The 12,279-nt window shown below is 36.0% G+C and overlaps 1 protein-coding gene across 6 annotated transcripts in view; it reads left to right on the top strand.

Annotated features, from left to right (window-relative positions):
• Positions 1 to 12,279, top strand: part of UBE3A (ubiquitin protein ligase E3A) — a 50,062-nt gene extending 37,783 nt beyond the window's left edge. For all 6 annotated transcript variants that reach the window (XM_031605263.2, XM_031605265.2, XM_031605264.2 and 3 more), the window contains 7 exons: positions 3,031 to 3,175; positions 6,776 to 6,981; positions 8,505 to 8,669; positions 9,037 to 9,192; positions 9,284 to 9,357; positions 10,223 to 10,366; positions 10,579 to 12,279. In XM_031605263.2, the coding sequence (XP_031461123.1) occupies positions 3,031 to 3,175; positions 6,776 to 6,981; positions 8,505 to 8,669; positions 9,037 to 9,192; positions 9,284 to 9,357; positions 10,223 to 10,366; positions 10,579 to 10,699 (1,011 nt within the window). In that variant the 3' untranslated portion in view covers positions 10,700 to 12,279. The remainder of the gene's footprint in view (positions 1 to 3,030; positions 3,176 to 6,775; positions 6,982 to 8,504; positions 8,670 to 9,036; positions 9,193 to 9,283; positions 9,358 to 10,222; positions 10,367 to 10,578) is intronic.

Raw genomic sequence — 12,279 nt, forward strand, 5'->3', positions numbered from 1 at the left:
AAATCCCCTCTTCTGCCTTTTCATCTCCCAACAGTTACTTCTTTCATCCTCTTCCTCTGAGTTTACTCTTTTTTTTTTTTTTTGCACAGATTCTATGTGGATTTATTTTCAGGTAGCAGTAATTTAAGAGGTATGAGCTACAAGGTGAGATTTGCAGTGGTGGATTCCTCCAGCAAGCTAGTATCTCTGGCTGGTACTTCCTTGCAGAGTAGAAATTCACTTGGACAAATCTTGTTTTGAATTCAGACAGCTGGTAGGCAGTGAGCCACTTGTAAATGACTCTGCCAATGAGCAAAAACTGTGTGAATACTAAAACCAGCGTGCAGATTCTCACACTGTTAGGCACCAAGTATTCCAGGAGCTTTATGGTGTCCTTGTAGACTTATTGTTTTTTGTGTTCAGTTGAAAATCTCAGTCCTTATTCTGACTGTACTGATGTATGCCAGCAATGTGGGCAAGCATATATCTGGATCATGAAATGCAGCTTAGGATTATGCTTTCTGGAAAGTTGCTGGAACGTGTTGTAACTTCGTATGTTCAGCTAAACGATCCTGGAAGAAAATGTCAGCTTCTGAAACTCACATGCACTCAGATTGGGTTGATCCAGCAGTATCTGTGTTAACATGACTGAAGTAGATCTGGTTATTTAAAAAAGAAATATATAAATCCTTTAAGCTAACGTTCATACTTCCTTGCTATAGAAACACTACCACAGTTATGCTGAAATTCAGGACCTCTCTGATTATGTTTGTTTTCTACCAAGTTCCATTTTTTTTCTTGTTAAGCATCAGTTGGGAGACACGGATGTTCAGAGGAGCAGCTAAATCTGTGACTTTCCATTGAGCAGCTTAGCAACATTGTCCTGGTTATAAAATCTTCTTCAAGGAACATTAGACTAACTCAAATATGGGCTTGTTGGTAATCCTTTATCTGACTTCCTCTCAGATATCCAGCACAGTGTTTCAATCTACCCAGCCAGCACTGATCAACTAAGAGTGCTTCCTTCCCCTTTCTTACTACTTTTCTTTTATGTTGCTCGTTGCAGTCTAGTTCTCAGCCAAAGAACTAAGGATAAATGCAGTGCTTTCCTGACATGAGAATCTTTGTTATGGCAAGAGATTGCTGCATCAACAAAAATCCACACTCAATACGTGCTTTTTCAGAACTCAGAATTTATAAAACTTTCAAAATAGTAATTTGATATTTGGTAGCAAATATACAGTCAAAAAAGTCATGGGCTGGGAAGAAAAAAAAACTATTATTAGTGCCACTTGTGTCTATCCAGCTTTCATGTATAACCAGTATTTATGATCTGAAAATTACTACGATGTTATTTAAATGACTGTCTGTTTTACTTAGAACATGGCTTGTCCTGTTCAGAAGCAAAATTCTTCTAACACATCTGTATAGTGTATAACTTAAAAAGATTGATATGGAAGGCAAGATGCAGTGCTGTACTACTGTGGGAAACGTGTGATGAGAATATCAAAGTTAGGGAATCGCAGCATGGGTTTATAGAAGAAATACTGTTTGTTAAAAACATGGTGAAGTTCAAAGCATGTTATTTTAGTCTCCTTAGGAGCTAAAATAGTTCATTGCCAGTGACAGTCAATTGAATACTGTATGGGGAGATTGCTTTAGATGGTACATATCCAAATTACAACATTCCATGTAAAAAAAAAAATCTTAATATATATCTCATCTAGTAATCTGATCTCACTCACTGTGGGTCACCTCTATTTCTTTAACATTGCTTTATAATCAGTGGAGCTACCCTATTTATGGGCTATATATAAGTACCCTGTATCTACCCCTCCTGATACTAATTTTCAATACCTGTTGATGTGCTTTCTCCACATGCTCCTTTTGCATGAGGAGCTTCAAAGTCTTCACCCATCTTGAGCTCTGTCACTCATCTGGCCTGATGTCTCAGTCGCTGGTGTCACTTCCTTCTTTATCCTGTTTCTTCCTGTTTTCCTTTACACTCCCATAGTAAAATTCTGGGGTGTTAAGGAGTGTGTTGGTGTTTGTGAGGATAAGCTGGGGGAGTGAAATAGAAAAGAAATGGTTCAGCATGCTAACAACACAAACTGGTAAATACACTTGACAGTTACGGTCAGCAACGTAGAATTCTTCATAGAGGAACGTTCAGGTTCATCTTTGTTTAACTGTACTGCTGTTGAATTTTCTTCTGCATGTAGATATGTTTAATATAATAATGCTGTACAAGTTTAGTACACTTACATTTCAAACAGCATTATTTCTTGCCAGGTATAAAACCTTTAACTTGTTGTTTAATGAAAGGACAAATTTCTTTTGGAAAGAGTGTTACAGCCCCGTAACAGTTTGTATATAGAAGTGAAACCTTTTGCTGTAAAACATCCCTTCTGTTTGACTTTATGCTTCCCAGGAAGAAATGCCGTAGATCTGCTTAAGGCTGCTGAAGACAAAAGAACAAGAGAATTGAGATTTCTTCATTTAGGGTCAGGGGGAAAGGAGATTTGAGTAATATCAATGTCTTTTTGTTTTTGTTCCTCCCACCTCTACACTGTTAGTGAGATGTGGTCACCTTATAAAGGCATGTCTTCTGTCTTCTGCTATAAGTTATCACGTGAAGCTTCCAAAAAATGTGTGTGTATTCACAAAACATGTAGTTGTCAGTTATGTAGATCAAACTGCAGTCTTTTGTTGTCAGATGAATTCAGTTACCACAGCAATACATCTTGTTTTCATATTTGTTTTTGTGATTTTTATCCAACTTAATGCTGACTGACTTGAAGTGTTTAAAAGAATGACAATAGAGAGCTCTAGCAGACTTAACTGGCTAACAGATCTCATCTTTCATAAGTTTCTTGCTACAGAAATTCCCGAATTACTACATGTTTAAAGTGATTTCACATTAATATTGGTATATTTTAAGTTGTGATTTGTACATGCTTTCTTCTTAGATCTGGAGGGTGATTTTGCTTTAGTTACTTGATGTTCCACTGAGATGTACTAATTAAATAATTACATCTGTTCACTTAATAGCTAGAGATGATTGCCATGGAAAATCCTGCAGACTTGAAGAAGCAATTGTATGTTGAATTTGAAGGAGAGCAAGGGGTAGATGAAGGAGGTGTTTCCAAAGAATTTTTTCAACTGGTTGTGGAAGAAATCTTCAATCCAGATATTGGTATGTTGTCTAATGACTTACTGAATACTCAGAAGTGAAGGTATTTGTAGTGCCTTTCTACATCTGCTGCTTCTTTTCCCTGAAGCTTCACAAATTGATTTCTTGGTGATCATGAGAGTACTTAACTCATTGAGGGTTCAGCATTTTGCCATCAGTCGTCCTTCTGAGAAGCAGTGATGAGAGGCATAACTGTGCAGTTAGTGAGAGCCATCGTTGTTTGCTTAAATATGAATCAGTAGGACAGGGTTCCTTTGTTTGTTCTCTCACCTTTCTCCTCGCTTTGCTTTGTGATTAGCTTCTAGAATTAGTAAGCAAACCAAAGAGGAAGAACTTCTGCAATAAAACCAGAGTAGGACTATGGTGAGTTCTTGAGTTATTTCCTCCCCTTCCCTCGGGTTAAGGAAAATCTCATTCTAAAAATCTCAGTTCTTCTAATGGTTTAATCTAAAATGGCTACAGCATACCAGTAGTGTCAGATTTGCTTGTAGTTGATGAAGAACTACAAATAATTTGTTATAGTCAAAGTTTTTATATTTGTGTTTTAATCACATTTATTGTTTTTTCCTTAACACTTCCATTTTCTTTAAATGCAACTATACTCTGCTTTTAATATGCAGCTTGCTTGCAGCTTTTAGAGGATTAAAGTTGTTTAAATATTATTGTGAATACAATGTGTCAGTATAGAAATCAAAGACTTTTGCCTAGTTACTGTGCTAATTTCATGATTTATTTAGAGTTTGATGGAACAGTTTAGTTCCTGTAATGCAACTTCCATTAAAGCTCAACAGCTTGTGGCTGGTAGGAAACCTGTGTTCATCAAACTGATTTTCTTTTTAAAGCCATTATATTGAGCTTTGTGGTTTAGAAAATTGACACAGAAACAGGTATTCATTTTGACCAGACAAGAAAGGAAGTTCTCAGTAAAAGAATCTGAATCTTGGGACTTGCCCTTCAGCACATGCAAGCAAGATCTTGTTAAAAAGTGGCATAGATCTGTAGATAAGTCTTACTCAGCAAACTGCTGTTGGAGAGATTTAGAATCTAGGTTAGCAAGGCTAGTCAGAATATATTAGAGTGTATGAAAGTATTAAGACTCCTTATTTTGATAAAGTACTATTTCCAAAGTAAAATTCATTTATTTAACATTGGATTAATGAAAGTTGTGTGGGCTTTTTCATTATTCAGTGCTGTATAATGAAGTAGTCCTATGTCAGAATTGAAGTCTGATTCAGCTAGTAATATCTGGCTAGTGTATGTATGTTCCCTACAGATAAAAATCCATAATACATTAACTTTGCATGCATGGTTTAAATGTTGCTGTTTTATTCAAGTATAAATAATTACGTGCTTTTTTTCATTTATATCAACTTTAGTGACAAAAACTAACTTATCTGCTTATGCCATAGGTATGTAGAAGTAGAAAATATGGCTTGCTTCCACATTTTTATTTTGCATCTATGAATATGCACTGTAGTATAACAGCTTACACACTGTTTATACCAATCATGACTTCTGATTTGTAAATGTAGAAAAAATCCTTTGAAGATTATTAGCTGTCTTCTGATAGTTACATGGAGTGATGTTTACTGTTATAATAATTTGTTTGCAAGAATGTTGCTAGATTTTTTCATATTGTAAACCACCTTAAATATTTTCTTCAAGGAAGCAATAACACAGAGTTGGGGATTTATTACCAGTAATTTTCACGGTAAAAGAATATAATAATATATTCTATATATAAAAGAATATAATATTCCTAGCTACATTGTGCAATTGTTTTCCTTTTATTTCAGCTTCCCTTTTTTTTCTGGTGTTGTGATTTTAATGCACAGTATTTCTAATGTTGGTCAGTGAATAAAATTGGATTCCATTTTAGAGCCTTTTCAGAGGTGAATCTGGGAAAAATGTTTGTCCTTCGTTATTAGACATTTGTTGTAAGCAGTGGACTTCATAGAGGGATTCATTTGAATAGTTTATAGCCTGTGTAAAAACTGATTTGATGAGCAAGAACTAATCTGGTGACTTGCTACAGCAAAAAGGGTAAGAGGCTCTTTGCCCTACTCTCATTCATATAGCCCTATCCCCTCCTTTCAGCTTTCGGCATGGGTCAGTTCAGCTGTTTAATGAAGCCTTTTATGAACTTGGCAAGAAATTAGTTACCTGAAACAGTATGTTAATGAAATGAGGGGATATAGGGAAAAAGACAAAGCCACTACCCCTTATAACAGTAACATACTATTAAAATTGCAACCCTTCAATGAAACAGCAGTTCTATGTTGGGTTTTCTCATCAAGTTAGAACATGTGTGACAGCTGAAGCAATTCAGTTGAGTATCGAAAATTGTTTACATTTTTATATGCTTATATGTATATGCCTGAGTGCATGTTGGGCATCTAACTCACTTTAAGTTCATTTGTAACTCTTGTCACCAGCTCATCACCGTAAGTTTCAGTTCATAGAATCACGAAGGTTGGAAAAAACCTCTCAGATCATTGGGTCTGTCAACTCATCCCCACTATGCCCACTTACCACATCCTCAGTGCCACGTCTACACGGTTCTTGAACACCTCGACCAAGACAATGACTCCACCACCTTCCTTGGCAGCCCATTCCAATGCCTCACAATCCTCTGTAAAGAAATTTTTCCTAATATCCAAAATGAACTTCCCCTGGCTATTACCTTAATTACTATCCTACTATTGCTAGTTACCTGGGAGAAGAGGCCAACCCCCACCTCACCACCACCACCAGCCTCCTTCCAGGTCATTGTAGAGATCGGTCGGATCTCCCCTGAGCCTTCTCTTCTCCAGACTGAACAATCCCAGTTCTTTTAGCTGCTCCCCATCAGACTTGTGCTCCAGACCCTTCACAGATTGTCTTTATCTGGACATTTCAGGGCCTCAATGTCTTTTCTGTAGTGAGAGGCCCCAAACTGAACACAACTCTCCAGAGCTGAGTACAGAGGAACCATCACCTCCCTGCTGCTGCTGGCTGCACTATTTCTGATACGAGCCATGATGTCACTGGCCTTCTTGGCCAACTGGGCCCACTGCTGCCTCGTGTTCAGCCAGCTGTTGACTAGCAGCACCCCCAGATCCTTTCCTGCTGCATGGCTCAGTGATGAAACTGCATGTAGTGCTGTTTTTTAGCTAGAATCAGCATAGAAAAGCCTTTGAGGAAAGTCCACTACTTACGCTAACTAGAGTTCAGTGTGATTTCATCCACATGTTTTTGATTACATTCTGCTCTTGCACCGTTGGATTTATCAGAGTTAAAATCTGTGTTGACAATGTGCTGCTTCTTCAGTAATAGGAGGGATAGAAGGTTGTGTACGTGCAGGTTCAGCAGGCGATGTAGGATTTAGTATCACAGGGCTCATGCATGCTTTTAGTGGTAATGTGAGCACTAGCGTTTTGAGTAGTTTCTGTTCCCCTAAAGGTAAGTAGCTTTTCTTTGCCATTAAATTCAGCATAATTCTCAATGTTTCAGAGACGTTCTAATATACAGGGGTTTATAAAGCTGTGTTTTACATGTTGGTGGTTTGTTGGTTTGTTTTTTTTTTTTAAATATAACTATAACTGTTTAAAATAATTTTTACAGGCATGTTCACATATGATGAATCTACAAAACTGTTTTGGTTTAATCCGTCCTCTTTCGAAACCGAGGGTCAGTTTACACTGATTGGCATAGTGCTGGGGCTCGCCATTTACAATAACTGTATACTGGATGTACATTTTCCCATGGTTGTCTACAGGAAGCTAATGGGCAAAAAAGGAACTTTCCGTGATCTGGCAGACTCTCATCCTGTAAGTTCATTATGTTCTTTGTGTTTATTACTGCATTTTCTGTGTACTGCCTTAATGAAGTTTTCAATTAAATACAATAGAACTGTCAAAGCTGAAAGTAAATTAGCCTTGTGTGTAGAGTCTGTATCTGTTTAAACAAATAGATAGCAATGAAAACCTACATCTGACTTGGTGGAGGTTGTGAACAAATACGGCTGGATATTAATAGAGCTTAGTTCTTTTTTTTTTTTGCAAACTACCAATGTTGCTTAATGTTGTGTATTATTAACTAACTATTAAACAGTTTATTAACATGACTTGTTGTTGATCATTGTTTAATAGCTTCCCAAAGAGATTTCTAAAACAACAGGTAGAATTGCATTGTATAGTTTTCTACAAAATACATTACAGTGGCTCTTGACTTGCAAAGATTTGATGCTTGTATTGTGCTTCCTCTTGGTATTTTAATATAACTTAAAAACTTACTTCAGAGCTTTCACAAACCAAAGATGAAGTTCCAGGTAATCAAGCCACACAACACTTTCTCTGATAGAACGTGGAGGATGGATAGGGGCTTCCCTACCCGGGTACAACCAAGGGTTTCAAATCCAGTCATTTCCAATATAAGGGATTTTTAGAGATGCTGTGAAATTTTGAAAGAATACAGCTAGTAAAAGAGTGAGGCTTTCATGTAAGCTTCCAGTAATTAAAACATAAAGAGGGAACTTATTACTACTACTTAACTACAAAAATACATTTGCACTTATTTTTTCTTTTACCTTCAGTTTGTATTCAGTCTGAGTCCTACACCTCTGTCTTAGCCAAAGAATTGTTTCTGTTCTGCGTAGGCTTTGGTTTCCGGAGAGCCTTTGTCTTTTCCTAAGGCACTGTAAGGAGGAAGACTGACCATTTCTTTCAGTGGAAGTAACTGTCAAAAGTAATTTCAGATTGCACTTGTCAACCTCTGACCTAAGCTGTACTTATTTTGTAGAGACCTTGGGATTTCTTAACTTCTTTACTTTTTTTTTTGTACAGACACTTTCTTAATTTAATGACTGTCCTATGTTGTTTGCTTCTACATTACTCCCTAATTCACTTTTAAATCAAGATGTAGGAGATAAAAAACTGCTGCCCATTTTTTTCTCTGATACAGTTATTTCTGTGATTTTTAATGCATAAATTGAACTTAGTGGTTTAAAGTGTTCTGGATGTAAATATGGGTTCAAAAAAGTTAGAAGTGAAAGTTAATCACTGGCTCTTTACTCATAGATCAGACCACAGTGTTTGACATGACCCCTGGCTAATAGTAAGCTTTCCTCATGTCGTTATTATCAATTGTTGCCTTTTATCTCTTTCTCTTCCCTTAGCATCTGCTCTTGGCTGCTTTTACAAACACTGAGTGAGTTTGATGTTTGTTAGGAGTGAATGGGAATTAAGTAACTTGTCACAACTGTTTTCATGACAGATTATTTCGTGTCCTTTGGTATTGCTCTGTGAAATGTATTGAAACTCAGTTATGACAGACCTGTATCTTAATCTAATAGGTTCTTTACCAGAGTTTGAGAGACTTGCTAGAGTATGAAGGAAGTGTGGAAGATGATATGATGATAACTTTTCAAATATCTCACACGGATCTCTTTGGCAATCCAATGATGCATGATTTAAAGGAAAACGGTGATAAAATTCCTATTACAAATGAAAATAGAAAGGTATGCTTTGTGCTCAAATAACTTCTTAAAAGAAATCAGTACTTTTTGGGTGCTCTGTGCAGAAATATTCTATAGAAACTTTGTCTCACAATGTAAGTGTTAAAGCATATATTTACTTGGTTTTGTTTTGTTAAAGGGAATATTGATAAATACATTCATACATATATAGCTTCTGTGGGGCTATTTTGACCTGTTTGAGAAACATTTGAGACTTGCTCCTTACCATTACTGAGTAGAAGCTGAGCCCAGGTTATATGGGTAGAGTCATAGAGCTAAATGTATTTTGGAGTCTTACATTAGTAGGAGATTCTTTGAATGGAGTGTGCATCAAAGTACTAAGGATTTCTTGGGGGTTGTTTTCTTACAGGAATTTGTCAATCTGTATGCTGACTATATACTCAATAAATCAGTAGAAAAACAGTTCAAGGCCTTTCGGAGAGGATTCCACATGGTGACCAATGAATCTCCTTTGAAATATTTATTTAGACCAGAGGAAATTGAATTACTTATTTGTGGAAGTAGGGTAAGAGTCCTGAATGTACATCAGAAAAAGTGGAACTTATTTGATCATAATATAATTAGTGGTCGTTCTTAAAAATGTCATCTTCTTACAGAATTTAGATTTTCAAGCACTAGAAGAAACTACAGAATACGATGGTGGCTATACAAGAGACTCTCTTATTATTAGGTAATTTTTTTTTTTAAAATTTCTGAAGGATTACAAGCAGTTTGCTTTCTTGTTTCTTCGTAACAAATTTAATAGTGTAAGATTTTGTATTTTTATGGTATTGGATTTAAGTCTTCTCTATAATTTCACTTTACTCGAGTACTGTCATTAGAGCGGATACCATAAGCAATGCTTTGGCTTCCACTGAGCTTCTGTGAATCTTAAAAGTTTGTTTATTTGGGACCTTGTCTTTCTCTTACGTCATATAAATAGGACAATTTAAATAAATTAGCATTGCTTTGGTTTTCTTTGAGGGAATGAATTGTTTGAATAGGCACAATGTGTGAAGAACTTATTTCTCTGATTAGAAATCAAGCAAACTCAACATTTTTTTAAGAGGGGAGATGTTTTTAGTGTGTTTATTCCTTTTCTGTCCCCTTTGACTGGGGAGCTCTGTGAAGGCAAGAATCAGAGACACGTATTTTTGGTCTTCTGGATTTTATCATAGAACTGTCGTTCGTGATAGAGCAGAGCTCTTGACAGCAGTTTGTGGTGTTTAAGAAAGCAGGTGGTTCAATTGAACAGTATAGTGGAACCAGTACTACTCCAGGGGGCAGAAGAATAGTGAGACAAAAAAATGTTTGCAGATCATTTATCAGCAGACTTAACACTTAAAAATTAGTTAAACTACAGTATTTTGGTAATATTTCTAATTTCTACCTGGTTATCTCAGTGATTGGTAAATATGTTGGTGATGGGTTTTCTTCAATGTAACTTGTGAATTGATAAGACTGGTTGGACTTCTAAAATGTCAAAGTTTAATAGCTTTTGAAGGTCTCACATTGAAGACTGATGTCAATTCACTTATTTCTTTCTTCCTTGCTAGGGAATTCTGGGAGATAGTCCATTCATTTACGGATGAACAGAAAAGACTATTCTTGCAGTTTACAACAGGCACAGACAGAGCCCCTGTGGGAGGACTTGGAAAGTTAAAGATGATCATAGCCAAAAATGGCCCAGATACAGAGAGGTAAAATTCTATTTGCTTGTTTATAAATGGAAACAAATTCTGTGCTTTCATTTAATTTATTAACTTAGTTAAATCTGAAAGTTGAATCTTGAAGCAAAGAGGATGCTCTTTGAATTCCTAAATCCATAATAATGAAATAGCAGCACATTTTGTTGCATGTAGTGCATGCGTACGTGTTCCTTCATCTCAGTTATTTTCTGTTTTCCCCACAGGTTACCTACATCTCACACATGCTTTAATGTACTTTTGCTTCCGGAGTACTCAAGCAAAGAAAAGCTTAAAGAAAGATTATTGAAGGCCATCACATACGCCAAAGGATTTGGCATGCTGTAATAAATGTAACAAAAGGGATGAAAAAAAAATGATGGTGGTGATGTCCCTGTCCAAAAAGGCCATAAGATAGTGAGCTACAGTAGTCACCTGTGTTTGTGCCTCCCTTCTTTACTGGGGACATTGGGCTGGAACAGCAGATTTCAGCTGCTTATATGAACAAAATCTTTATTTTTTCTTTTAGCGTGAAAGTGTTACATATTCTTTCACTTGTATGTACAGAGAGGTTTTCCTGAATATTTATTTTAAGGGTTAAATCACTTTTGCTTGTGTTTATTACTGCTTGAAGTTGAGCCTTTTTGAGTATTTACAAGAAAACAAACTGTACTCTCCCAAGGAAACTATTGCCATCATTTGTAGACTATGTAACCTTCAAGTATGTGCTATATTTTTGTCCCTGTATCTAATCAAATCAAGAACTGTACTTTTTGAAGAGTTTGCTTTTGAAACTTGAAGTCTTGGAAAACAGTGTGATGCAATTACTGCTGTTCTAGCCCCCAAAGAGTTTCTGTGCAAAACCTTAAGAATCAATAAAGATGGAAGGGAGAACTTGGAATGTTAAATTGCAGCCTTGAAAACTTTACTTTAGTCACAGCACAACAATTAAAATTCATTTCACTATATGTTGTCTTCACATGTCTTGTAATAAATTGTGGTTTTAATTAGAAAAACATTTCTTAGCATATGAAAGGGTAGAAATTTTAGTTACTTTTTCTAAAAAAAGAAAAAAGTTTACTGGGGAAAAGTGCATTTTCAACTGAACGGCTTTAGAGTAGGGAGTGATGAAGTGTTTGGGGGGGGTGGGAATAGGAAGTTTTTGCTATATTATAAACAAAGCATGTGGAAGTGCACTTAAAATGAAGTTTTATTCTTAATTGCCTATTATGTTGACCTTTTAAATAGACAATCCAAAGTCTTCCCTACGTGTTATGTCATGGCCATTTATTTAATGAATCATTGTTCCTCCTTATCAAGGCACATGATCAGTGTTGCAACATAATCTAAAGGGATGGCTGCTGTATTTTAATCTCTAACGATAAGCAAAATTGAAAAATATTAAACCTAAAGGCCTACTTCATGTTGTACACTTCCAACCATTAAATAAACTGTTAGAAAGTAAGTAATGAGGTTATGTTCATCTGCTACAGAAAATATTCAGTAGGTTTTTAATTTAACTCAACAAATCATATCGGAAATAAATCCTTTACCTTTTGTAGTCTGTGTTTAATGTTAATTTCTCCTGTTGCAATATATGACAAAGGGATTATGCATTTTTAAGAGGAGACATAACTGGCATATCTCTTTTATAATACAAGCTACAGCTGACATGCAGAGCTGAGCTTGTGCCTTGACAATTGCTATAACTGACTACTACAGATCAGATCAGTGGCTGTGTGGAATTGGCATTAAAAAGGCATAGTTTTGAAATCATTGGAGAAAGAAAAGATGTCTTTCAGGATTATTTTAATAATTACTTTCTAGTAATAGAAACAGACAACTGCTATGTAACTATGATGCTGAATAAAACAGTGACCTTTTTTCACCATGTTTCAGTGAAAAAGCAAACGATTTCCTTACTTTGA

This window comes from Phasianus colchicus, chromosome 1, assembly GCF_987193195.1.
Source record: "Phasianus colchicus chromosome 1, bPhaCol1.hap1.1, whole genome shotgun sequence".
Taxonomy (NCBI): domain Eukaryota; kingdom Metazoa; phylum Chordata; class Aves; order Galliformes; family Phasianidae; genus Phasianus; species Phasianus colchicus.